This window comes from Sciurus carolinensis, chromosome 1 (genome assembly GCF_902686445.1).
Source record: "Sciurus carolinensis chromosome 1, mSciCar1.2, whole genome shotgun sequence".
In the NCBI taxonomy this organism is placed as follows: Eukaryota; Metazoa; Chordata; class Mammalia; order Rodentia; family Sciuridae; genus Sciurus; species Sciurus carolinensis.
The window spans coordinates 174,541,317-174,568,748 of NC_062213.1; the positions used below are offsets into that span (position 1 = coordinate 174,541,317).

Genomic DNA, 27,432 nt, shown 5'->3' on the forward strand with positions numbered 1-27,432 from the left:
TGTACTATGATGTATGTTAAATAACGTATGTGAATCACTTAGTACAGATCTTAACGTATAGTTGGGTTTTTCTGTTTTTGTTTTGTACTAGGGATTAAATACAGGAATGCTTTGCCACTCAGTTCTCTCCCCAGCCCTTTTTATTTTATTGAGACAAGGTCTTGCTAAATTGCTCATGCTTGCCTCAAACTTGAAATTCTCTTGCCTCAGCCTCCCAAATTGCTGGGATTACAGGCATGTGCCACTATACCTGATGACACATAGATTTTTTTTTTTAATGGTCAGTGCTATTGTTATTAAATGTGTTCAGACCCTGTTTGAAAGTACTCAGCTATAGCTCTCAGAATGGCAGAACAATTGTTGAGGTGCTTCTCTGAGGGGGGAAGTACTGAGAATCTTTCTTGTGCTGAGAATCGAGCCCAGTGCCTCAGCACTCTACCACTGAGCCCCAACCCCAGCCCCCTGATATTCCCATTTACAACAAAGTCTCCAGTTGTTGGAAATATAATCCAGACTGAGCTGTGCAAAGACACATAATAGACAAAGGAAAGGGAAAGTTCACATAAAAGGGGGGAAGGGGCAGAACATCCAGCATTAAAGAAAAGCAAGTTACTATATTTTTGAACACTATGAAAACAAGAGCATGAAAAGCTAGCTAGAACTATATCCACAGAAGCTAATCACATATAAATGAGCAACATGAAAGAATCAAGGTCAAATTCCTTTTCTACCTTTGTGTGTGTGTGTGTGTGTGTGCGCGCGTGCGCGAGCGCACGCGCTTGTGTGTGATATGCTGAAGACTGAACCCAGGGTCTTGCACATGCTAGGCAAGCACCCTACCACTGGGCTACATCCCCAGCCCCTACCTTATAATTTAAAAAAAAAAATTTAAAAAAAAAGAGTAACATCCTAACAAAGTGAAGTACACCTGTAGGACATAACCACAAAACAGATAAGAACTATAACTTATTCTCTTAAAACTTCAAATGATATTTAAAAAATGGTAAAGAACCACATAATCCAGAAATGCTTATGGTACTAGATCTCTGGAAAGAAGTGAAAGATTTCAGGGAAAAAAGACTCAGCAAAAAGGGATACAAAAGAATGAACACATTTTTCAAGAATTAAAAGACAGGGCTGGGATTGTAACTCAGTGGTAGAGCACTTACCTAGCACACATGAGGTACTGGGTTCTAGCCTCAGTACCACATAAAAATTTTTAAAAAAGAAAAGGTAATGTGTCCACCTACAACTAAAATTTTTTAAAAAGACAAAAAAAAAAATATTGGGACTGGGGTTGTGGCTCAGTGGTAGAGTGCTTCAACAGCAAAACTTTATAACAAAAATAAATGGAGTTAGAATATATAAAAAAAGGGTTTATATTCTATCAAACTTTCTCAGTTATAAAGACCACAAACATCAATGTGTAAGAACTCAGGATTTTCTTCCTACTGCTTTTCCTAAGGAAGTTACTAAAGAACAAGCTTCAGACAAATTAACCAGAAAGACACCAACAAAAACAATAGTGGTAAATATTAAATATGTGGTCAATAGCTGCAGGTATAGCTTGGTGGTAGAGTGCTTGGTCTATGTGAGACCCTGGATTCAAGCATCACTCAGCAGTGAAAAGTGATTAATTGTAGAATCAAAACCAAATAGGGTTAAAAGAGAATTTATGGGGTATTTATCTTTTAATTCAAATGGTCCCAATTTTGATGGTTCCACTTAACTTCACAGTGATGCAAAAGCATATCCATACAACCATTCTGTTTTTCATTTTCAGCGTAGTATTCAGTAATGTAAGTTACTGAATAGGGTATTTTACACTTTACATAGGATATTTATACTTAGGATACATAGGATATTTACACTTTATTATAAAATAGACTGTGTTATTATAAAATAGGCTTCATATTGATTTTGCCTGACTATAGGAGTAGGCTAATGTAAGTGTTGTAAGCAGTGTTTTTAGGTAGGCTTGACTAAGTTATGATGTTCACTAGGTCACATGTATTAAATGGATACATGTATTTGTGCTTGTACTTCTAATGGTTCTCACCTTGACAAAGGAGTATATACCAGCTGGGACCCTACCTTTAGAGATTCTTTTTTTTAACTTTTTTTTTTATTATTATTTTGACTCATTGTACACAAATGGGATACAACTTTTATTTCTCTTGACTGTTCTAGAGGTTCTGACTTAGATGCTTTCTACTAGATTCTGAGTGTCTTTTTATTCTTTAATATTCTAAAGGCATTTGTGTTGGAAAGATATTTTCCTACCCTGTTACCAGATTGTAAAGTTTGGTCTTGAACATTGGTGTCATCCTCATACCCACATACAATCCAGTCTATTGTTCTTAATTCTTTTCTGTCTTTCCCTTCATCTCTTCCTCTACTCCTGTTGCTTTGATTACTTTTCCAGGCTGTGCAGTTGGTCTCCTAATGGTCTCAATATTTAAACTAAATGTTTACAGCCATCTTTCCAAGCTCCTACCACAGTGACTTATAAATTAATGATTAGATCATGTTAACTCTGTGCCTGAAGAATGGATCCCATTACTATAGAATAAAATTTAATCTCCCTAAGAGATGCTCCCACAAGTCAGCTGTTGCCAATTTTGCCAGATATCTGTTTTCCTGTAGAAGACCTCCTTTCCTTCCATAGCACTAATCATGCTAGCTAACTGCAGATCTCTCAGTACACTGTTCTTTTTCATGCTTTCCTATTTGGTAGGTCATTGCACTTTCTGTTCTTGAATCACCCATTTTCCAGTTTGGAATTTATCTAAGACTCTTCTTAGTTCTCACTTAAAACAAAACCTTTTCTGACAACATTTCTCTTTCAAGTGGAATTATCCTTTCCTCCCTCAGCAGTCCTTCCCTAATGCAAATTTTTATCATAGTTTCTGGAACCTTTTATGGTACTTTTGTGTCTACAAGTTTATCTTTATAGTGATATGGTAACTGTGAGGTTTGACAAAGGCCCTTTTTTGCCTTTTATTCCTAGCAATACCTGGCACATGGTTGACCTCACTCTAATGGAGTCTTAGAAGTGCATTGAATACTATGCATTTCACTGACCAGATTATCTTCCTTAAATCTGCGAAAGATGATCCACGTCCTTATTTGTTCAACTTTCTGTGCCTCCTTATGTAGTGTACCTATCATATAGGAAGGTGGGAACTTAGACGTTTAGTCTGTTAATATACAAAATAAATCCCACTTATATCAGAGTAAGTAAAACTCAAGAGAGCCTAAATACAACATAACACCTGTTGGTTTTGCATTTCAACACTTTCTTATTATAATTTTAAATACAACATTGAATTAGTGCTAATAACTTGTAATTATTTGATAGGTTCCATGGTGATGGCTACTTTGCAAAAGTCCCAAAATGATAAGCTTTTTATATCAACCATTCATATCCCTTTTTTCCTAGCCTTCTTTGAATCCTGAAGCTGGCAAACAGAATCAGCCATGCAGACCTATTGGGACCCCTTCTGGAGTGTGGGGTAGGTAGATTTTGCCATTTTAAAGGCAAAACTTTAAATTTTTTCTTACCAGGGAGAGGAGCAAAAATTCTTTTTCTTGTTTCTTTATCTCTTGCTTCTCATCTCATCTCATCCGTTTGCCCTTGGTAACTAACTCCTGTTAGTTCTTCACTAATTTAAGTGTCTAAAAGAATAGCAGATTACTCTGCCCCTCAAAATACCATTGAAATGTAATCAGAATACAGATAATTGAAAGCTTTTAGAACCTTTATTTTGGAAGGAGATTTTAAGTAAAGGAATAATATTATAAAGTCATAAAAAGTAATTTTAAAGTTAGCATTGCTAATTCATTTAAAATAGTTATTATTTTTTGTTATATTTATGTGTTGTGAATATCTCATAAATATATGTGAGTCTACATAACAGTATAATCTTGAATATTCCAGCATATTACTACATACACTTCAGAAGTATTCTTTGAGAGCTAGGGATATAGCTCAATGGCAAGAGCAAGGCCCTGGGTTCAATCCTCAGCAGTTTAAAAAGAATAATTCTTTGAAAGGTTGTATAATACTACATCCAGTGCATCTCAGTTCCAGTTGCTGAATTTTTGGCAATTATAAATGTGTAGGGCAAGGGGAAAAGATAAGTGCATGTGTTTATTTGTATTTTGGGGGAATAGTAATACACAAAAAATTGAAATAAGTATCAGCGTAAGACTGGAGAGATAGCTCAGTTGGTAGAGTGCTCGACTTGCAAGCACAAGGCCCTGGGTTCAATCCCCAACACCACAAAAAAAGAAAAAAGAATCAGGGTATCTCAAAACATGATCTGTGGCATTGTAATCTTTGACATTTACAAATTGAACTCTCTTGGCCCCTTCATGAGATGGGTTCTGTGCATAGCCAGGTGTATTATTCAGGAAGACTTTCCATATCTAAATCCTGGGTTTGAATCCAGTATTATAGAATTAAGAGTGATTGCTGTACCTCTTCTTTGTTAGGGGTATATGACTTTGCTCTATTGTTGCTCACCACAGAGTCCCATGGCAGACTTCTTTCTCCAGTTACCTCATTTGTTCACTCCCTTGCTGTCAGGAGCTGCTATCTTTGGATATATTCTTGTATAGTCCTTGCCTGACTGATAACATTGTACATTAGACAGATTTTGTCTCTAAAGACTGCTAACATCTTTGTGCTTTTTGGTTGGTTTTTGAATTTAATACCACATGCTTCATATGCTGCCATTTTCCCTACAGTTCCCAAGTAGTTTTGCTTTTAAGAATATCTTTTAAGTGCACACCAGGAAATGTTTGCCTCTTGGTCTCAACTCTCACCTTATTTGTTGAAGGTGAGACCTTGGTATAAACCATGTTTTATGTTACTCAACAAGTGTGATATTCTTTTATGTCTCCACTGTTGTATTTCACAGAAAATCCACCTAGTGCCAAGCAACCCTCCAAGATGCTAGTTATCAAAAAAGTTTCCAAAGAGGATCCTGCTGCTGCCTTCTCTGCTGCATTCACCTCACCAGGATCTCACCATGCAAATGGGAACAAATCGTCAACTATGGTTCCAAGTGTTTATAAGAACTTGGTTCCTAAGCCTGCACCACCTCCTTCCAAGGTATAATTTGGAATCAGTGTAAGAACCTGTACAACATAAGTTTGGGAGTAAATCAGAAAACATTTTAGTAAATTTTTTTTTTCCTATCAAACATCATTCATCAGACATTCATTCAGTACCTTATATGTAGCATTGTACTGTCTCCAGACTCTCTGCAGCTGCCGGCTGGATTAGCTTCATTTCATAAACCTACTCCTAGTTTGCTTTTCCACCAGTAGCATTAACATTCATTTGATCACTCTGCTGACTACCTTGGCTGCATCTTTCCTCTTCCTCCTCACCCTTCTCACTCATTCCCCTCAGCCAAGTAATTATAAAGTCCCTATCAGTGATTCCCTCTGTACTGTTCTTGTTTAAGACCTTGTCATCTCACATTTAGTGTTGCAGTGTACTCTTTTATTTTCTTATCTCTCCTATATTCATCTTCCACAGAACTGCCAGAATGATCATCCTAAAACAGTTGAATACAGCCAGGCGCGGTGGCACGCACCTATAGTCCCAGCTACTAAGGAGACTGAGGCAGGAGGATCACTTGAGCCCAGGAGTTGGAGGCCAGACTGGGCAACATAGACTCCATCCTCCCCCCACCCCCACCCCCCAAAAAAAAATAATGAAAGGAAAGAAAAGAAAAACTGAATATATCATATCCCTTCCTAAATCCTTTCAGTGGTTCTAAACCATTTATAGCAGGGATTGGTATTTTTTTTTTTTTTTAATGAAGAGCCAGATAATAAATATTTTAGTCTTTTCTGGTTACATATGGTCTTTGTTATGTATTACATCTTACTTTGTATCCCTTTAAACATGTAAAAATAATTAGCTCGTGAGCCATACAAAAACACGTCAGGCTAGATTAGGCCCATGGATGGTAGTTGTCAATTTTTCACCTGATAATTCAGTGTTCAAACTACTTAGTGGTCACATGTATAATTAATTCTTCTTAACCTAAGTGCCTTCTATCTTTTTCATCTTACTGCCCCTTTTTTCTCTTCTTTTCTCTTCAAGGTCATGCCAACCTCTTTATAAGTCTTTTTCTTTTACAACTATGTATAACCTCCTTAAGGGCAGGCTTTGGATCCTCTTCATATTTATATTCCTTTCACCTTTATATAAGCACATAATTTCTTGAATGAATTCTAGCTGAAGGAAACAATTAAAAGTTAGTGTTCTTAAAAGAAGAACCAGTGAGCATTAATTCACTTACCATTGTGCACAAGCACTGTGTTTGATACTTATGAACAATACAAAGAAGTCTAGCATCAATTATGACTGATGGGAATGTGTGGCACAGGAGAACTGTTCAACTCTAGGTGACCAGAGAGCAAGGAGATAGACAGGAAAGGGGTGGGGTCTCAATATTCCCTTTAAGGGGAAACCCCTAATGATCTAAACTTCCTTTCACTAGGCCATTCCTCCTAAAAATTTCACCACTTCTCAATAGCCCCATGGTCTGGGAAGCAGTCCTTCAACACATATCCTTTAATGGACTTTTCAAATCTAAACAGTATGAATTATCTTTGAAAGGGTTTAGGATACTTACTCCTCTGATGTAGAAGAGAAAGAATGTTAATTCAAGTGAAGAGAGCAGGTATTACGAAGAAACACTCTACAATGGAAGTTAATAGCAGGGCTTTGGAGTAAATAAATCCCATTTTGCTCTTGTAGTATGACCTTAAGCAAGTTTTTTAACTTGGTTTCAGTTTCTTCATCTATAAAATAGAGTATTATAAACATAATACCCACCTTTTAAGTTTTTTGTGAGGAGTAAATGAGACTTTAGTAATAGAGTACTTAAAATGACACATAGTAAAATGTCAATAAATGGTACCAGTTACCAACATGTCAGTATAACTTATGTTTGTCCCATCCCTAAGAGTATATAGAGAGTTTTAATAAGTTATTTCATTTGAGATGTCTGCAAGCATTCTGTTAAGACTATAGAAACTACAAAAATAAGTAAGACAATGTTATTGTCTTCAAGGATAAAAATCATGATATAGAGTATAACATTACTTTAGTCCTGTTCTAGGCAAAGTGAAGAGAAAACTATGTAAAGGTGTCATTACTGTCCTTTTCGAAGATTATGAAGCCTGAACAGGATGATGACAGTTCACAGAGAAGGGAGGTGGTAATGATCTATAGTGGGAAAACAGAATACACTGTAAGAATATTAGAGAAAGAAAGCAGAGTATACTGCATATTCTTACCTAGAAAACTCAGCTAACTATGGAAAATCAGTTTTTAGGAAAATTGATGAGTATGGTTTTTGTGTACCCTGAATGTGAAATGTTAAAGGAAGGCAGAAATGAGATGACTAATAGGTAGATGTTGATTTTTCCATTTATGTATTTTATCTGGTTATTAGCAATTGTTACTAAAATTTAGTATTTATATATTGAATACTCAACAGAGCATGGTGCACACACCTATAATCCCAGCAGCTTGGGGGTCTAAGGTGGGAGGATCGCAATTTCAAGGTTAACCTTGGCAACTTAGTGAGACCCTGTCTCCAAAAGAGGGCTGGGAATGTGACTCAGTGGTAAAGCACGCCTAGAAGCACAAAATGAAAGACAGTTTTTTTTTTTTTTTTTTTTCTTTTTTTTTTTTTTTTTTAATTATTATATTCTGCTTGGGGAGGGTTCTTAAAATCTTTGTAGCTAACTGGGTAACTGGGTTCAAATATGTGGTAAAGGGGGGCTGGGGATATAGCTCAGTTGGTAGAGTGCTTGCCTTGCAAGCCCAAGGCCCTGGGTTCAATCCCCATTACTGGGAGGAAAAAAAAATGTGTAAAGGGAAAAGAACTATCTGTTGGCTTCTTACTGTATTCTAAGACCTTTGTGAGGCCTTTTACACATATTAGCACATTTACTTCTCAGTCCTGGGAGGTAAAAAAAATTATGTAATTTGAGATTCAATAACTAAGTAGTAGTAAGAGTCAGGACTCAGGCCGCTGTGGTGGTGCACGCCTGTAATCCCAGTGGCTCAGGAGGCTGAGGCGGGAGAATCTCAAGTTAAAAGCTAGCTTCAGCAGTTTAGTGAGGCCCTAAGCAACTCAGATCCTATCTAAATAAAATACAAAAAAGGGCTGAGCATGTGGCTCAGTGGTTAAGAGCCCCTGGTTCAATCCCTGTACCAAAAAAAATATAGTCAAGACTCTTAAACCAGGTCTAACTTAATAGCAGGCCTCTTTGTGCTGTTCCAGAATGCCTCCCATCTTGAAGGAAGAAAAGGAAAGAAGTTGAGAATTCAGACTAGAGTTAAAGTTGACTAAGTTGGAATCTTTGTGTCACTCTCTAGGGCTAGTATCTTGAAGTTATTTATTTTTTCTAACTTTTCCCTAAAAAATTAAGAGTTAATTTTATCTGTCACATAATTGTGAAAGAATGAAGTTAAAGTTTTAAAGATATTGAAATACAGTTCCTGACTCATCCTAATTGCTCAGTAAATGAAAGTTTTAAAAGTATGAGTTTGTTAGAGACCAAATAAAGTGGGTGGGACGGTCTAGGCAAAAAGAACCATTACCCAAAAATGGAGGCAGAACATGCCATGTTTGGGAGGAGGCAAGTGATTCTGTGTGGCTGGTATGAGTGAAGTGATGGACAAAAAAGACTTCAGGTAGGCCTTTATAAAAGGGGAAAGGCTGGGGGTAGAGATACAGTTTTACGAATTATCTACATAATTTTATTTTAAACCCATTGAATGGTTCCACAGAATTAGTTTTTCTAATGAAAGTCACCTAGGAAAAGATAACAGCAGGGGCTGGGGTTGTAGCTCAGTGGTAGAGCACTTATCTAGCATGTGTGAGGCACTGGGTTCGATCCTCAGCACCACATAAAAATAAATAAAACAAAGGTTTAAAAAAAAAAAAAAAAAAGTACTGAGCATAGAAAACTACAGAATTCCTGTATCAGTTGAAAAGACTGAAAGGAATTCAGGAGGTAAGAACAAAACCTAGAGTATCAGGGACTCAAGAAAGGGAAGAGATAGGTTTGGAAAAGTTTGGCAGTGAGCAATATGTCATTCCCCAAAGAAATATTTTTGGAAGCTATCCTTTGTAATGTAAGGATAAGATTTTTGGTTATTTATGAAAGAGCCGTTTTATAAAAATGGGGATAGAGGTAAGTATTGCAGGGAACAAAATATGCCATAGTGTTTAAGTTACTAAAGATTAAGTTGGAATAAAATTAAGCATAGATATAGGCATTCTATTACATGTAAGACTATGTGGTAAACCTTTTGTACTACTGTAGCAGAAACTCAAGTCTTAAGTGTGGTTCTCCATAAAGTAAAATCAACATAATAATTTTACCTAAGCTTTGGGCAGTGGCACATACCTGTAATCCTAATGACTCTGGAGGCAGAACAGGAGGGCTGCAAGTTTGAGGCCAGCCTCAGCAACTTAATGAGACCCTGTCTCAAAAAATAAAGACTGAGGATGTAGTTCAGTGGTAAAGCACCCTAGAATTCAATCCCTGATCCCACAAAAATAATACTGATTATACCTGATGTGTTTAAGAATAAAATTATATGGCAAGCACCTGGTAGATATTCAGTAAAATTAATTCCTTTTGTAAAGTTACTGTGTCATCTATCGTGCCCTCAACCCAAGAAAGGAATTATTTAAGTCTCTTGATTCTAATATTTTAGTCTGGAAAAATAAGTAGAAATTTTCCCCTTGCTTCAGCCCTGTTCCATTGACCTGCTTCATCTTCCTTGGTCTCAGTGTCACTGACTCAAAAAATGAAGCATTCCAGATATATGCTGTCATCACAGTTGGGGTTATGACCAGACCTCAAAGCTAAGAAAAAAGGGGGCCTCTGCTAGGTACAGTGGTGCACATCTGTAATCCCAGCAGCTCAGTAAGCTGAGGCAGGAGGTTTGAAAGTTTAAAATCAGCCTCAACAACTTAGCAAGACCCTGTTTTTTAAAAGAAGAAACGGCTAGGGATGTGGCTCAGTGATTAAGTGTCCCTGGGTTCAGTTGCTGGTACCAAAAGCGGGAGAGGGCTCTTAACTAAAGCAGGATTGTCCAGCTATTGACAAGACCCGGATAGCCTTGAAGTAGCTTCTTGCCTTCAAAGTTCCTAGAAAACAGCATTTCCTGATGTGTTTTGTGGAAGTTAATAACATCATAAAAGAAAAATTGGGTAAAATGGGACATCTTGTCAAATTCATCTGTGCACTTAAACACTTTGAGAAATAGCACAGTAATGAAAGCCACTGAACTTTGATCACCCCAGCACCTTTGATCAGTCAGCACCAGGCTGATTGAAGTAGAGAGCTCTTTTGAGAAATACCTGTTAACATCCCATATGGCTCCTCTGTTTCCCATCTTTCTTTATCCTTCAAGTGTCTAACATCAGAAAGGGTTTGCACACCTCCCAAACATGTTGAGACAGGTAAGCTCTGGGAAATTACATTTCCAAATAACATTTCACTCTTTGCTTTATGATTTTACAAGCTGAGTTCCTGTTTATGTGCTTATTTTGACTGATATATTTATTCCTGTGTAGCCCAATGCATGGAAATCTAGCAGAATGGAACACAAATCAGGATCCCTTTCCTCTAGCCGGGAGTCTGCATTTACCAATCCAATCTCTGTTACCAAACCAGTGGTACTGGCTGGTGGCGCAGTTCTCAGCTCTCCCAAAGAGGTGAGTGAGGATAATGCAGGACACACTTTTCTAAAGTTGCCATTTCCCACTTACTTACACTAAGATAGGCAGCGTGACTATGTGGCTGTAATGCCATTTCTTTGGTAACTATACTTAACTGAGAATTATTTCTTTGCTATTGTCTCCCATTATGAGCATCCAAAAGTGGGCAGTAGCTGAGCAGGGTAAATGTTCTGTGATAGACCTACCCCGGCATTCTGGTGTCTGTAGAAGGATCAAAAAGGTGCTATATAGGCCAGCAAGTCTTAACTATAAAAACCCTGCAAAAATAAGTTGTTAAATAAAAGGATTTTTTTTTTTTTTTGGTAAAAGGTGAGAGTATTAAATAGGCTACCAGATTGTGGAAACCATGCCATGTAAGAAATAATCTAAAGAATCCCAGTGCTTGCTCTTTGCTGTCAGGAGCAACCTATTTGTGATATTTGCCTAGAGTCCCTCCAGCATTACCCCTCCAATTGAGATCAGCAACTCTCGGCTGACCAAGTTGACCCGCCGAACCACTGACAGAAAAAGTGAGTTCCTGAAGACTCTGAAGGATGACCGGAATGGAGACTTTACAGAGAACAGAGACTGCGACAAGCTGGAGGATGTAAGAGCATAGGGGTTTTCTGGGACAGTATAGGTATTTTCTTTTGTTATATGTGGGTGGTCCCCCCACCACCACCCTTCAAGAGTGAAAGAAGTGACAAGATTTTAAAATGTATATAGTATCTGTAAGAGTATCGACCTTCTAGAGCCTTTAGTGAGTTTAATTCATTGTTCATCAGAAATTCAAATTAGGATTTATTTTAATGATCACTGGGTTCATCTATTGAAGGATATATTAATTGCTTCCAAGTTCTAGCAGTTACAAATAAAGTTGTTATAAACAACTGTGTGCAAGTTTTTATATGGGCATTAGTTGTCAGGTCCTTTAGGTGAATACCAGCCACTGTGCTGGCTGGATTTTAAGGTAAGAGCACGTTGAGGGGTTTTGGGTTTGGATGAGGGGTTTGGTTTGTTTTTGTTTGGGGTACAGGCAGTTGATCCCAGGGGCAGTTTAATACTGAACTACATCTCCAACCCTTTTTATTTTTTGAGACAGTCTTTTGCTAAATTGCCAAGGCTGACTTTGAACTTGACAGTTCTCCTGCCTCAGTCTCACAAGTAGCTGGGATTGTAGACATGCCTCACTGTATTTGGTTGCACATGTAGTTTTGTAAGAAACCACCAAACTGTCTTCCAAAGGGGTTGTACCATTTACATTCCTACCAGTAATGCAGGAGAGTTCCAATTGCTCCACATAACAGCATTTTATGTTATCCATGTTGTGGATTTTGACCCTTCTAGGTATATAGTGGTATCTTGATTGTTTTAATTTACATTTCCCTAATGATATGAGATATGGCACATCCTTTCACATGCCTATTTGTCATCTACATTTTATGTTCAGATCTGCCTATTTTTAAATCAGGTTGCTTTATTGTTGAATTTTAAGAGTTCTTTGTGGAGCTTGGATAACAGTCGTTCTATCAGATATCTCATGTGCAAACATTTCCTCCCTCTGTGTGGCTTGTCTTTTCATTCTCTTGACAGTGTCTTTTGCAGAGCAGAAAATTTTTTATATGTGTTTTTAATAAAGTCCACTTACCAGTTTTTATGGATTATGCCTTTGATGTTGTATGTAGAATAAACATTGACATATTTAAAGTCATCTGTATTTTCTCCTATATTATTTTTAGGTGTTTTATGGTTTTGTATTTAAATTTAGAGCTATAATTTTGAGTTAATTTTTGTGAAGGGTGTAAAGTCTTCAGTTAGGCTCATTTTCTTTGCATGTGGATGTCCAATTATTCCCATTATCTTTGTTGAAAAAACTATCTTCTCCATTTTATCACCTTTGTTCCCTTTTCAAAGATCAGTTTACTATGTATTTCTGGACTCTGTTCCATTGCTGTTTGTCTATTTTGCAATAACCACACTGTCTTTTAATTATTCTAGCTATTACAGTAAGCCTTAATGTCTGGTAATATCAGTCTTCCAACTTTGTTCTTCTCTTTCAATAAATATCGTGTCAGCTATTCTGGATCTTTTGCCATTCTATATAGGCTATTTTTTTAAATATATTTTTAGTTGTAGATGGATACAATGCCTTTATTTTATTTTTATGTGGTGCTGAGGATCGAACCCAGTGCCTCACACATGCTATGCAAGTGCTGTACCACACAGCCACATCCCCTGCACCTCCATATAGGCTTTGAGACTCCATTTTTTATATAGCAGGTCCCCATTTTTAAGAGGGAAAAACCTGTGGGCTGGCGTTTTCTTCAGAAAGCACTTTCCTGGGTTCTGACTCCTTGATTTTGTAGGTTGCTTATCACAAAGGATCATTAAGCTGGGTGTGGTGCATGCATACAATCCCAGTAACTGGAGGCTGAGATAGGAGGATTACAAATTTGAAACCAACCTCAAATTTTAGAATTTTTAAAAGGGCTGGGGAGGGCTGGGGATATAGCTCAGTTGGTAAAGTGCTTGCCTTGCAAGCACAAGGCCGTGGGTTCGATTCCCAGCACCAAAAAAAAAGGGGGGGGGGGGCTGGGGAATGTGGCTCAGTAATTAAGCATCTTTAGCTTTAATCTGTGGCACTGAAAGAAAAAAAAGGATCACTAAATCAAGTGTGTCCTTCCTTTTCTTTATTGCAGTTGGAGGATAACAGCACACCTGAACCAAAGGAAAATGGGGAGGAAGGCTGTCTTCAGAATGGTCTTTCTCTCCCTGTGGTAGAAGAAGCGGGGGTCTTGTCACACTCTCTGGAAGCAGAGCACAGGTGAGTACAAGATCACAAAGAATGCTGTGTGTGACCTATTAAGACCTTGGAATTCTTAAGACATCTTGGATAGCACTGAACTGGGCATACAGAGAGAAGTGTCCATGAGCACTATAACTTTTTTACTATTCCAGATTGACCTATTGGCAACTGGGCATTCTCTCACAGAGTTGGCCAAGTTTTTCACTATCTCCTAGCCATAGTTTTCCTGTCATTTAATTTCAGACTCAGTTTGTGGCTGCAGTCAGAGAAGGAGAGAAATGAGAATCTGTTTCCTGGGACTGTGGTGCTGGCCCAAGTCAGCAGTTACCATAAAATCCCTTTCAAGGAGCCTTGGAAAGCTTGAAACCCCTGATACATGGAGCCTGGTACTTAAATGAGGCCTTTGAACATAAAGTAGCCAGCTTTCTTAGGCACAGCTAATAGCATGTGGAGCCTGCCAAGTATGGTAGCATTTTCCTAAAGAAGGCTCCTGTTCCAGAGGAACTTTAGGATTAGGTTCTGAGAGAGGCCACAATCCCATGAAATTGAAAGACCTTTAGGTACATGTGAAAATGTCCCAATTTTCTGTGAAAAGCTGTCGACTTCCCACTTAGGCTTACTGTTGTCATATATTCTTTGTTCTTCTGCCTCCACCAGGTTATTGAAAGCAATGGGATGGCAGGAATATCCTGAAAATGATGAGAATTGCCTTCCTCTCACAGAGGAAGAGCTAAAAGAGTTCCACATGAAGACAGAGCAGGTATGTCATAAATCTTCCCTGGAGACCAGTTAGCCACTAAGAAAGGAGTCAGGACAGTCCTTTTCCTCAGGAAGCCCTAAATGAGATAGAGACCTTGAAAAACAAAGTATAAAATAATTATCCTAGTAGAAGTGTAAAGGAGCATCAAACTGCCTGAGCAAAAGAATCTCCAGTGTTAGATATATAAACGAGGCCAGTGACTAGCAGATTCCAGAAGATAACATGTTCTTTCATCCTCACAGCTCTAACCCCTTATCAGAACCTCAAGATTGTATTCCAAAGGTCTGAGCTCTGTGTTTATGAAGCAGCCAGAACTTTCTCTATACTCAGCCTTATAGTCCTTTTGGTGCTCTGGTGAGAACTAAGAAACCAAAAGACATGTGAATTTATTCAACAAATGCTTGGCCACTTTTTCTGAATAAAACACTGCCAGAGGCTAGGGATTTGGCTTACTAGTAGATCTCTTGCCTTACATAGGTGAAGCCCTGCATTTAATCCCCAATACCCAGCACTGCAAAAAAAAAAAAAAAAAAAAAAAACTGCCAGATCCTTAGGTTTACAACCATGAACAAAACAAATGAAGCTTCTGTAAACCTTTTTGAGTTTACATTCTGTTGACATACATTTAAAATATAAATGACAATTAGATAAGTCTTACAGAAGGAAAACATACAAACTAACATAAGACCATACCACTCAAAACTCAGAAAATCTCAAATCCCACCTCAGCATACTGAATCACAATCTGCATTTTGAAAAGGTCCTTGCCATGGTGGCACATGCCTACTGGCTACTAAGGAGGCTGAGGCAGCAGGATTATGAGTTCAAGTCCAGCCTCAGCAAGTTAGTTAAGTCCTAAGCAACTTAGACCATATCTCAAAAAATAAAAAGAACTGGAGATGTAGCTCAGTGGTAAAAGCACCCCAGGATTCAATTACCAGCACCTCAGTACCAAAAAAATACAAAAAAAGCCATCCTTTGATAATTATTTGTACATTAAAGTTTGAAAAGCCCTACTGTAAGATATCTTCAAAGATCTTAAGAGATCTAAGGTTCCCCCATGTCCCATTCTACCTCCAGTCAAATTGAGGCCTGGGTTTTTCCTATGTCCCACAGGCCAGTGTTGTCATTGATGGGTTGTTTTCTTTCTCTCCTATACTAACTACAGCTGAGAAGAAATGGCTTTGGAAAGAATGGCTTCTTGCAGAGCCGCAGTTCCAGCCTGTTCTCCCCTTGGAGAAGCACTTGTAAAGCAGAGTTCGAGGACTCAGACACAGAAACGAGTAGCAGTGAAACATCAGATGATGATGCCTGGAAGTAGGCATATAAATGCTCACAGTTAATCTGACCCAGTAAACTCAGCTTGTGTGTTTAGGGAATATACAGAAGAAATCGTTCTTTTTTCCTTTTCCTTCTCTTAATGTTGTTGAATACTTCATGCACAAGGGAAATAATCATATCCCAAAGAAAGAGCAGTTGGCTTGTTTAGCTTTTGTTGTTGTTCTTCCCTGTTACCTGCTTAATAGAAGTTTGTGTGGTGGGATTTTTTTTTAAATACACACACACAGTACATATGGGGCGATGCACAGGTGGGAGCTGGCAGTGCAGAGATGCAGAGAGGAGACACTGGTCTGCAGCAACAGCTTCTACTACCAGCCCTTGGGGCACTCACCCCCGTGCTCAAGCAATCATTGTCAATGACAAAGTGACTATTGAAGTTATAATTGTATTAAATTAATGCTAATAATTTGGATATTTTATTTTATTTTTGGCTGCTCGGGTAACTTTAGCCCTTAACAAAGCATATGTGGTTTTTGTTTGTTTGTTTTTGTTTTCTTTTTCCTTTTCGGGTACAGCTGTAAAATATTTGGATATAGGAAATGTTGTGTTATTCTTGCAGCCTTGATATTCAGGGTGGATTGTAAAATATAAATTTTTGTGAGATTTCAAAGATTAAGATTATTTTGATAACATTATTTACAGATTTAAAAGATGTGGTTATCACAAGTCTGTTGAGGGGAAAAACTACTGCATAAAATAACTAACTTGGAATAAATATTTTGCATCAGTTTAGATATCTTGTGTAAGAAGTATGTTTTCTTTAAAATTAGGAAGCACTCCACCGCTAAGCTACATCCCCTAGCAGATATTTTTTGATGTGGATGTGTAATAAAGTCAGAAACCAGATTTTCCTCCCTGAAACCATTTTCAGTGCCCATGTATTTACCAATGTGCTTTTTTAAAGAAAGGTCTTGCCTCAGTGTTCCTACTAAAGATCCTGTGCTGGCTAGGTGACCAGTTGGGGAAGAAGGTTTTTTCATTGAACGAATACTTCCCAAGCCCTATTTTATATCCCAGGCATTATGCAAGACAAGGGTTGCAAGGAGTGCCTGGCCCAGTAGGGGAGAGAATAAACAGCTGTTTCAGAAAAAATGAAACTTTAGGCAAAGGTTTGATAGACAAATAGAAGTCAAAAAAAAGCAGCATCTGACACTCTTTGCTGTCCCTGCAGTACTTTGTCCCTAATAGATAGAGTGCCCATATCATACCCTAATAGGAGACAAGCAGAGGAGTAATAAGCCTGATTGCATATTAGACAGATAACTTGTAGAGTGGGCTCTGGGCCAGAGGACAGAGGGTAGATGCAGAGTAATCAGCCGGATGTTGACTAGATTCTAAGGGCCAGGGAGGGAGATAACCTACTGGTGTATTACAGTGCCCACAGCTAGTAGAATGATCCATATGCAAACTGTGGTGAAGGCAGCTGAGATAGAGCTAATAAGAATTATTGGCTATCATATTTCATTGAATGTAAGATGGCATCGTGTGTGTGCGTGTGTGTGTGTGTGTGTGTGACTGTGGATTGAACCCAGGGCTTTGCATGTGCTAGGGAAACTCTCTACCATGTAGCCACACCCACAGCCCCAGCATCTCTAATTGTGAATCCTGACATCACTGTTGTAATGTGAAAAAAAGTGTATCTTAAAATTAATGAAATAGGGCTGGGGCTGTAGCTCAATGGGAGAGTGCTTGCCTAGCATGTGTGAGGCACTGGTTCATTCCTTAGCACCACATAAAAAATAAAGGCATATGTCCATCTACAACTACAAAACCAATTTTTTTTAAATTAAAATATCAATGAAATATACAAAATGAACTAAAAAAAATGTTGTAGCCAAAATGCTACGCTTGCCCAGCACAGGGGTGGTGCATACCTGTAATCCCAGCAGCTCTGGAGGCTGAGTCACGATTGTGAATTCAAAGCCAACCTCAGCAACAGTGAAGTGCAAAAAGCAACTCAGTGAGACCCTGTCCCTAAAAAATAGGCCTGGGGGGCTGGGGTTGTGGTTCAGCACTTGCCTAGCATGTGTGAGGCACTGGTTTCAATTCTTAGCACAGCATATAAATAAATAAAGGTTCATCAACAACTAAAAAAATATTTTTAAAAAATAGGGCTGGGGATGTGGCTCAGTGGTTGAGTGCCTCTGAGTTCAATCCCTGGTACCCAAAAAAATGAATGAATAAAAAATAGGAGTAGAAGAGTAGGTTGAAATTTGGGCTTTGCCATTTACTAGCTTTTACAACAGTTCTAAAAATAATCTGTTGGAATTAAGTTAAACTGAGATCACATACTTGAAACATTATAGGAGGAGATACCTTTAACTACCTGTCTTGTTTAGAAAGGGGGGGGGGGCTTCTTTAAAACTGTGGGGATGGGGAGGTTTGGGGTTGGGGAGGATAAGTGGACCAGCTAGAAAAGAGTCAGCTTAGTCCTTGGGTGAAGGGATTTCTTTGTGGAATTGATTCTCTCATCTGATTTATTACATTCTCTGGCAGTTTTCATTGCTTGGACTGTGCTGATTATCCCCCTCTACAGCTGAGGATGGGAGTTAGGGAGACTGCTGCCCATGTGTGATTTGGTTGTGCAAAAGTTGTGGTTACTTCAGAGAGGCATGTTACTAGAAAGAGCTTTTCATTTCAGGGAAAAGATGGTTTCCTGACAGAACACCACCATTCCCGGGTTTTCCCTGGACTGACAAATAGCAGTTAACTTGTGTTATATCCACGTTGGAGTACACCTGTTAAAAAGATACACTTGCATGTCTGAGGCTATGAAATAACCAAAGATGGAGTAAGTCATAAGGGCCTGATTAGTCTAGAAGGCATCAGTTTGTTTCCCTTTAATAACATAAGCAGGGAAACCAAGATGCAATGTTAGCAATGGGTTGGAACTGACACCTTTTTTTTCAAGCCTAGAGCTTCTCCCAAAAGTGGCAAGGTTACCCCACCCACTCTCCTAACCTGCCCGGGCCTGTAATTGCTGCCCAGGGAACTAAGGCTCCTCCCCAAACAAACCTGAAAAAGATCTGAGCTTTCCCTTCTGCCTCTGCCGTGCCCCTGTTCTCTGCCCCTTCTGCAGGACTAGGCTGGTGTCGGTAAGACCGTTCCCTTACATGGCCTCCAACTCTGAGGAGCCAGAGCTCCTGCCCTGTGAGTCCTGTGATATGGTTTTCCGCTCCGGGGCCCTGTTGGCCACCCACACTCAGCGCTTTTGCATTGGCCGCCTGACCCGGGAAGGGACAATTGGAGCACAGACCTCAGTAGCTACGGAACCACCGGGTACCGCGGTAAGGACCGCCTCCGGAGGGGGATGGATATTCCCGAGAGCTGGACCCGCAAGACTCCTCTCATTTTACATTCTGTTCCCAGGTTGGGTCAGGAGAACTCCAGTGCGCCTCGGACCAGAAGGCCAACAAATCAGCTCTAAACAGGTTAACAGAGGAGGTAACGCCCCTTCATAGTTTTAGAGCATACATGGGGCCGATTATCCCTACAAAGATCGAGGGTCACTGTTACCTCCAGGTGCAGTGGCTGCGGCTGTCCATACAGAAAATGGGACCCTGGATTACAGAGGGCCCCACCTCCGAGGTTGCAGGGAGCCCCCGCGAGAGACTGCGAGCGCTGTACAGGACCCGCGCCCGGCGCGTGGCAGAAACGGAAGCGCAGAGCCGAACCCTGGAGCTACGCGGCCAGGGTGAGGAAGAGACCGGGTTTGGGACACGCCCCGCCCCTCACGGCTGGATTCGGACGCGTTCCGATTCGGTCCCTTACTCCCTCAGAACTAAACAGGCGCCTCCAAGGTGGGGCCCGGGGCGGAATGTCCCGCTTATTCGGCCTGGAACGGCAACTTCGAGAACTCCGGGCAGTCGCCGGACAGACACGGGGAGCTCTAGAGATGTTGGAAACGCGCGTTCAAGAACTTCAGCCCCAGGCAGGGTGAGACCTCTTGGACCCCGTTCTGGAAGCGCAAGGCGAGGGCGGGGCGGCGGGAAACCCTGTCGGATGCGTGACGTCGTTTCCCGGCGCCAGGACTTGGCCGAACGCCTGGCCGGAAGCTGAGCTCAATTGCCGGGTGCTGCAAGCCAACCCAGGAACCTTAGCTGCGGAGATCGGGTGAGGTCCGCGTCGCTGGACGGGCATGGGGCGGAGTGGTGATCATCCAGGAAAAACTGGCTTATTATCTTTCTGTTCCCCGCCACCCCCACCCCCTGCTCCCTAGGGCCGTGCGTGAGGCCTACCTGAGAGCCGGGGGCCGGGACCCCGGTGTTCTGGGCAAGATATGGCAGTTACAAGTGGAGGCGTCAGCACTGGAACTGCAGCGGTCGCGGAACCGCAGGGGTGAACAAGAGGGGTCAACCAGGAGGGCCTCTCCGCAGAGGTGGTCTTAGACCTGGGAGGAGAAAAGGGCGTGAGGGAGGACGTCTTTGGCGTGGGAGCCACCTGAACAAAAGCCCCGAGGTGTAGAAATCCTGGGTGGTCTTTGTGACAGTAGTTAGAAGGTGAGCTGAAAGTCAAGACTCGTCCAGAAATCCGTAAACGCTGAAGAACTGCTCAGAGGCGGACCTGGATGGGCACCAGAGGTCAAAGTAACAGGTGAGACTTGTTCATCGCAGAAAAAGCAACTGCAGCCTCGGCAGAGCTTCTGGTATTGGACGCAGAAAACCGACGCCTAGAGAATATCCTGGCCTTGCGGATGCAGAGATTCCAGGCCCAGACTCTCTTGGGTCAGTGAGCACCCCAACTTCATTCCAACAGGCCTAACTTAGGAGAAGGGGTGGAGGGGTGATACATGGGGAGTGAAACCTAAGTTTGTGCCTCCTCAGTACGTGTCATCACATCTCTGTGTGTCCCTGTGGCTTCTCAGCAGTTACCTGCTTCCTCCAACGCAGTGGCACACTAACTCTTCCTCTCTTCCTAGGGCTTGGGGAGTCACAGCTCCTGGCTGGTCCCTCCACACGTCCATGGGGAAAGGGGGATCCCCCTCTCCTCCCTCCACCGGTGGCACCCCCGCTGCCACCACTTCCAATCTCCACAAACATCCAGTTCTTGGGTGGTGCAGAAAAGGCTGTGAGGACCCAGGGATGCCAGGATGGGGTGAGGGGGAGTTGGGGGATGGTTCTGCTCTGTGTGGTCAGGGGAGCATAGGTAGCTTGCAGACTTTCTGGAGAAGTCAGCTCACTTCCCCGCAGCCACCACTTCCTGGAGCCATGACCAAGAACCCGAGTCTGGACCCACACTTCCTTTTACCCACATCTGATGTGCTGGGCCCTGCACCCTACGACCCTGGGTGAGGCCTGCTCCCTCCTTGGACAGCCCTTTTCACCCAACTAATGAGAACTCTGAGGGCTGTTCAGTAGACTGGGTAGACGGAGGGTGAAAGGTGGGTAGAGATGGGGTAAGAGGAGTTTGGTGTTTGTATACTTCGACTTGTATCCCCTAGGGCTGGCCTGTACATTTTCTATGACTTCCTGCGAGGCCTTGAGGCTTCTTGGATTTGGGTGCAACTACTGACTGGCTTGGCCCGAAATGGACAGGATACAGGAGGGACCACAGCATTGCCCCCAGCCTTTTGCTTGCCCCCACCTCCAGCTCCTGGACCCATGGGAAACTGTGCCATCCTTGCCAGCAGGCAGCCAGTGCCCAGGTCAGCTAAGTGGGGTTTATGACTTTGGTATTCTTTGCCACAATTGAGGTTTAACCATCATTCTAAGTTTTCTCATCTATGTAGGGGCTATTTGCTCTGAGGGTCAAGTCCTGGAAGTTTTTAGGAAGAGACTTTTAACTATGGCCTCTTGACACTTTTTGTTCTTCAGGCTGCCCCCGTCGCCATCATTATCTTTGGTGTGTGAGTTACACACCTGGCAGGGGTTGGCATGGGCTAGAGCACCACAACCAAAGGCCTGGGCCTCACTGCTGCTATTTGACCGGGATCAGCGTGTGTTAAGTGGCCGTTGGCGCCTCCCACTTCGGGCCCTTCCTGTGGACCCCAGCCTCAGCTTTGAGCAGCTGAATGGGATACCCCAGGTCAGTGTGGAGGGTGGGGATAGGATCTACTCCAAGGTACAGATAGAATACCATTTCATCTCTCTCCAGGCAGGTCAGACTGAGCTCTTTCTGCGGCTGGTGAATGCAAGAGATGCCGATGTCCAGACATTGGCAGAGATTAATCCAACAAATGCCCACGAATACCAGTACCCACCACTGGTGAGGGTCCAGTTATAGTTAGAGCTATATATACAAGTGTACTTGGGTGGTTCATAGCCAACTTTTATTGACCACTATGTGCCAGTCACTGCCAATTACTTTTGGAGCTTAATCCTCACATTTCCATTAAATAATGCATTGTAACCAAAAGAAATCAAAGCAAGAATTTATTGTTAACATCAACTTTTAGTTCGCAGTAAGTTGACTCTAAGATAGTTCAACTCCAGAACCTATCCTCTTTACCTATTTTTACAATATTGCTAAAAAACCTTTACTTTCCACAGGCATCCATATCATCTTCACTGGAAACCAGTTCCCTCAGCCCTAAGATTGGCTTTGCTGACCCACCACCTCCTGCAGAAGAGTCCTTTGGCAGAATCAAGGAAAAAGATAAGGGTTTGGGCTTTGACCCACCCCTACTGGGGAACCTGGGATGAACATAAGGCTTATTCCCAGACCTGCTCTTATGTAGTCTGGAAGCAAATGAACTGTGAATTCTAACCAAACCTGTATTATCTTCAGCAAGTAGTTGACCTTTCTGTATCTGTTCTTTCGTTAACAGATTACTGAGGATTAAATGAGTCTGTGAGGTATTTACAATATTGCATGGCACTTAGTATTTGTAAAAAGCCAACTTTAATGCTAAATTTCATACAAATCCCAGATTCATTGTTGTTTATTTTAAAGTACTGGGGATTGAATCTGGAGTTGCTCTACCACTGAGCTAAACCCCCAGCCCTTTGGTTTTGCGCTAAATAGCCCAAGCCAGCCTCAAACTTGCAATTCTCCTGCCCTCCAAATAGGACTATAGACAGGCTTGTCTAATTTTCCCTAGAAGCCTTCCATCAAGGCTCTAAAGAGCCCCATAAAGAGGGAATTCCTGAATCTTTGAAGAGAGATTCCAGGTTAAGCCCCCAGGGCAATAGTTAACAGTTGAGTAGAGAAAACTTTATATTGGGCCTTGAAGGCCTAAACACACCAACACAAAAGCATCTCTAAGAAAGAAATTCAGTCCGGCTAAGCCAGATTCTGCCAACATGAATTAATGACTAACAGAAAAACATTCTCTAAGAAAAACTCATCAGTGGCTCAGGAGGCTGAAGGATTGCAAGTACAAAGCCAACCTCAGCAATTTAGCTAGGCCCTAAACAACTTACCAAAACCTTATCACAGAATAAAAAGGGCTGGGGATGTAGCTCAGTGGTTAAGTATCCCTGGGATCATACAGCTCCCTCTGCCTTTGAAATTGGGTTGTGAAAACAGCAGATTCTAACTACTACAGCAAAGTGTGCAGGCACTATTTAGAATTCACATCTAAATGAAGCCTGGTCCAGAACAGGTTATTAAACAAAGGGCTGTCAGCTTACATTTTTCAGTACCCTGGCCATCAGCATTCCTGGAATCCCAAAACTAGGATCCTCAAATTGCTGAGCCAGTTTTTAGCTCTTTAACCCCATATCTCATACTGAAAAGCTCCAGGCAGCTCAGGATCCCATTATAAGATCTTTAAGAAAAATACAAGACCAGGAGTTTTTTATCAGCATCTTTATTTTGAGAAGTCAGAACTGCAGGCAGTGTAACAATTCCAAGTTTTGATATTTTTCAACCTTTCTATACAGAAAATAACAAAACCCCAAAACCAGCCAGCCTCCCCCACACATAACATTTTTCCAACCACAACCACATGTCCATTATGTCAGTCACAGCCCCTTTTCCAGAGACCTCAGTTCTCTACAGTTAACTACACCATTTTCCTCAGGGATCACTTTCTCCCCCAAGTTTTCTTCAGAGTTCTTTTTCCAGGATAGGATATGGCCCTAGATGGAGATGAGGTAAACTGAAGACAGGTACCACACTTGTCTTCAGGCCTGACTGACAAAGTCCATCATCCATTTTCAGCACCAAACAACAAGATCTTCACCAGGTCTTGGTTTTGTAGCATCCATCCAGGAACAGCACCACAAAGTTTGCAAGAACACTGAGTTCAGTTGAATAACTTGATAAATATAGCACCGATGGAAACAAAGGGCCTATAATCACACTTGATCACCTTCACATCAGACAGGAGTTGGCATTAGAACTTCCAACAGATCAATACAGAAGTGGGGAGAAAAGTACCTTTGGCCACTATAATATAAAACCTGGAGTACCCCAAGGCAATATTTAAGAAAAAAGCCACCAAAGCCTCAACCTTTACTTACAATCTTTATTGAAGTTATACAAAAAGAATCCCCAAAAGTGAAAAAATACATTATATACAAAAACACTTTCTCTTGGGAGGAAGGTTCTTCCCTCTCTCAACATGCAGTGCTTTCAACTGTAGCTCCAGCCTCCACTGTCCCCTCCACTGCTGCCCGGCTTTCTGCCTGATTCTCGGCCTGAAAAACAAATGGGGAGCCTGGGCATAAGTGACCCTGGTATAAACCAATCCATTTTAAACAAAAGCAGGTTTCAGTCAAGAGGAAATGAACACAGGTTATCTGTAATAAGGCTGACACAGCCATAATCATACACTGCATGGAAAAGATCAAGCAGAAATGATCTAATGGTCTGGCTGGCAGGATCAAGGTTGGAAGCATGTACTTGAGAGGACTGGTGTCCCCAAGCCTTGAAAAGAAGATGAAGCAAGAGGCCAATCCCTGCTTAACTGCCCACCTCTTCCTCTTCCTCCATGTTTTCAGAAACTTCACTTCCACTGGGGACAGCATCCCCACTGCCTCCATTCACCTCTGGCTCCTGTTTGGCTTTCTTTGCATCATCTTTCCGGGGGCTCTCTTCCTCTGGTTTCCTCTGAAGATATAATTGTAAAGACTTCAGAAATGTTCTTAATTTTTTAAAAATACAACTGCAAAATATTTCCATAACCCCTATGATACAAATTTTGAACACCAGGACTCACAGCTCTGTTTCTAGTCACAGACACCAGTCTGTATTGTGCAAAATAAACTGGTCTGTCACAGCATATTAACTGAGCCTCTCCACTAAAGAAACAGTAGCATGGACTGGGGTGAGGAGCAAAGGTGTAAATATTTGGGAATGGATATAACTCAGTGGAAGACAGCTTGCTTAGCATATGCAAGGCCTTGGTTTTGATCACTAGCACCACACACACAAAAGGAGAGGGAGAAATGTGTACAAATTCCAGTACATGAGCCAGGAAACAAAGCAGGAGTGAAGACACTCCCTCCACCCAGAGGAAAGAACTATTGAACCTACAGGCAGAAGAAGGCAGACAGGAGTTCATGTATCCAGTCTCTGATGAATAACTTCGGACAAAACCTTCTGGCTTCCAAAAATGTACTCATCTGACTAATTTCTCATAGTCCTTGGGCCATATGAGTTTTCTTAATGAGGTAAACATTCCCATGAAAATTTACCTTCTTTCTGACAAGGTGAGAAATATCAGTCACACAATTTGATGAGGAAGCACCATCTGTGGGTTTTCTACTGGCAATCTGGCAAAAAAAAAAAAAAAAAAAAAAAGAAGGCTTTATTAGCAATGTACAAACTGAGACAAGCAGTGAGGCCTATTTTTTTTTTTTTTTTTTTTTGGGTGCTGGGGATCAAACCCAGGGCCTTGTGCTTATAAGGCAAGCACTCTACCAACTGAGTTATCTCCCCTGCCCCGAGGCCTAATATTAAGTGACAAAAAAAATGCCTGAATACCCACCATGGAAACTGAAGAACCTCCACTAGCAGTGAAACCTGAAGTAGAGCTCTCCACCTGTGTGAAAGATGACAAATTCAAGTAGGTTCCCAGAGAGAACGCAGGCCACTCAGCCACTGATTAAGACCTGAAATCCTAGTGATAGCCATATAGCAGGCAAGATCTTTCACACACACATATTTGGGGTTAAAAGCCCCTTATCCATACAGTGTCATCTCAGAGATAGAAATAGCTTATATTTACTAAGCAATTCCTATTTTTGTGGGACCATCAAAAGTACTTTACATTTAGGAGCTATGACCCCCATTTTAGAGATAAATCAATAATGGTCACACAAAAAGTAGCACAGATGGAATTCCAAAACAGACAGTTCCAACCCAGACAGTCTGGCTCCAGAATATTGGCTAACTACTGTACTGCTTGACAGGAATAAGTAGGTGCGCTCTCACATTCTCTTTGACTACCAACTACCTGGAAACCAAGAAAAGAAGAAAACTTCCTTACAAAAGGAACATTAATAATACCATACATGCTATTATGAAAACTTTAAAAAGAAAACGAACTAACCAGAGTAGCTTTCAGAGCCAATTCAGCTACATTCCCACTATGCTGGGACTCTTTTGCATCTTCTATCTTCTCTCTAATTTCAGGTAGTAATTCCTTCAACTCCTCAATTTCTTTCTCATATTCAGTAGATGATCCCTCAGCCTCCTTCATCTGTTCATTTAGTACAGCTACAAAGAATAGGCTAAAGCGATCAGTAAAATTACCATAAAAGATTCTTGTTTTTGTTTTGGTCAGTTGCTGAAAGCAGCTACTATTCACTCACCCATTCTCTTCTCAATGACTTCAATAGATTTGTTGAACTGTGCCATTGCCTCATCATACTGAGAGTTATATCCATAGGCCAAACCCAGCTGGTAGTGAGTTTCTGCAAGAAGACGATCATGGGCTTCTAGATACTGCTCTTGCAGGTTTAGGCAAGCCTGGAACTCCTCCACAGCTTGGATATAGTTCTCTAAGAGAGAAACAGAACAAGAGATGCCCACACATGTATGAAATACTTGCAGATTTCAAACCTGTTCTGCAGGAATGTACCCATTTTACATTTCCTTTTTGTTGTTATTATCTACAGAATCCCTAGCTATGTAGAATGACAAAATGGCTTTTTAAAAAACCTGACAGGTGCTGGGCTTGTAGCCCAGTGGAAAAGCATGTGCTCTGCATGTGTGAGGTCCTTGCTTTGATCTGCAGCACCAAAACAAAATAAAATCCTACTTTAAAGATTGCTCAATGTTCTAGGAACATAGGAAACTCAAAGCTACCATCTTTTCAACATTAACCACCTCACTATAATCAATCTGAATTCTAGAGAATCTACTAGAGGAATGGGGGAGTAAGTAAAATGAAAATGTATTACCAGATTCAACACTAACTTCTCCAAGTTTAAGATGTGCCTGTGCAGCATAAAGCTGGGCTTCTTTTGTTTCTTGCCTAAAAGAAGGAAATTTGATTAGAAATCTTAATAATGCTTCTCTAACCCTAATTGCTTTCTATTTATTTTCAACCAAACTCCCAGCCTAAGAAGCAACGAGAGTCTCACCTTTTAAAAATGATCTTTGCTAAGTCCAGCATATCCCAAGCAAGCTCTAGGTTTCCAATCTCCTCTTCTTCATTTTCCTGAAGAGACTATATATCCAAATCATTATTAGGCAGAAGTGTAAGATAAACATGTTTCTAGAGTACAAATCTAAATGTATAATTTATTATGACTTGAGAAAATTAAAACCCTTATTTGCAATTCAAAATTTAGACTTTTCTCCCAAAAAATTTACAGAATGAGTACCTAATGAAGTCTTCTCCTGAGTCTCCTGATGTC

General features: G+C 41.0%; 3 protein-coding genes across 14 annotated transcripts in view; 2 read left to right on the forward strand and 1 right to left on the reverse strand.

Annotated features, from left to right (window-relative positions):
* Gpbp1l1 (GC-rich promoter binding protein 1 like 1) overlaps nt 1-16,416 on the forward strand; it is a 44,487-nt gene extending 28,071 nt beyond the window's left edge. For all 3 annotated transcript variants that reach the window (XM_047524678.1, XM_047524667.1, XM_047524688.1), the window contains exons 6-12: nt 3,443-3,515; nt 4,926-5,119; nt 10,632-10,772; nt 11,224-11,382; nt 13,475-13,599; nt 14,239-14,341; nt 15,510-16,416. In XM_047524678.1, the coding sequence (XP_047380634.1) occupies nt 3,443-3,515; nt 4,926-5,119; nt 10,632-10,772; nt 11,224-11,382; nt 13,475-13,599; nt 14,239-14,341; nt 15,510-15,662 (948 nt within the window). In that variant the 3' untranslated portion in view covers nt 15,663-16,416. The remainder of the gene's footprint in view (nt 1-3,442; nt 3,516-4,925; nt 5,120-10,631; nt 10,773-11,223; nt 11,383-13,474; nt 13,600-14,238; nt 14,342-15,509) is intronic.
* A 2,289-nt stretch (nt 16,417-18,705) lies between these two features.
* Ccdc17 (coiled-coil domain containing 17) lies at nt 18,706-25,340 on the forward strand. Of its 7 annotated transcripts, none has more exons than XR_007106973.1 (13): nt 18,706-18,969; nt 19,052-19,126; nt 19,205-19,376; nt 19,462-19,618; nt 19,712-19,795; nt 19,902-20,020; nt 20,296-20,406; nt 20,601-20,776; nt 20,872-20,969; nt 21,123-21,326; nt 21,496-21,706; nt 21,780-21,886; nt 22,171-22,308. XR_007106973.1 is itself a non-coding variant. In XM_047538728.1 (13 exons), the coding sequence occupies exons 1-13, from the start codon at nt 18,796-18,798 to the stop codon at nt 22,321-22,323; spliced, it is 1,845 nt and encodes a 614-aa protein (XP_047394684.1). In that variant the 5' UTR covers nt 18,706-18,795; the 3' UTR covers nt 22,324-25,340. The 7 variants fall into 7 exon arrangements, 5 of the variants coding, with proteins under 5 accessions (XP_047394684.1, XP_047394676.1, XP_047394656.1 ...); XR_007106976.1 differs by having other exon boundaries at nt 21,496-21,710; nt 21,776-21,886; nt 22,171-22,213; XM_047538728.1 differs by having other exon boundaries at nt 21,496-21,710; nt 22,171-25,340.
* The window catches only part of Nasp (nuclear autoantigenic sperm protein), a 31,611-nt gene continuing 28,253 nt past the window's right edge, over nt 24,075-27,432 (reverse strand). For all 4 annotated transcript variants that reach the window (XM_047538674.1, XM_047538691.1, XM_047538664.1 and 1 more), the window contains 8 exons: nt 27,157-27,242; nt 26,974-27,047; nt 26,383-26,571; nt 26,121-26,287; nt 25,557-25,610; nt 25,264-25,341; nt 24,542-24,676; nt 24,075-24,264 (listed from right to left, as the gene is read on the reverse strand). In XM_047538674.1, the coding sequence (XP_047394630.1) occupies nt 24,184-24,264; nt 24,542-24,676; nt 25,264-25,341; nt 25,557-25,610; nt 26,121-26,287; nt 26,383-26,571; nt 26,974-27,047; nt 27,157-27,242 (864 nt within the window). In that variant the 3' untranslated portion in view covers nt 24,075-24,183. The remainder of the gene's footprint in view (nt 24,265-24,541; nt 24,677-25,263; nt 25,342-25,556; nt 25,611-26,120; nt 26,288-26,382; nt 26,572-26,973; nt 27,048-27,156; nt 27,243-27,432) is intronic.

Bases quoted from the DNA above. Each gene is read 5' to 3' on its own strand.
- Ccdc17 (XM_047538700.1), top strand. From the start codon at position 18,796: ATGGCCTCCAACTCTGAGGAGCCAGAGCTCCTGCCCTGTGAGTCCTGT. The intron at 20,021-20,295 runs GTGAACAAGAGG...TGTTCATCGCAG, and splicing joins GCGGTCGCGGAACCGCAGGG to AAAAAGCAACTGCAGCCTCG. The intron at 21,327-21,495 runs GTCAGCTAAGTG...TTTGTTCTTCAG, and splicing joins AGCAGGCAGCCAGTGCCCAG to GCTGCCCCCGTCGCCATCAT.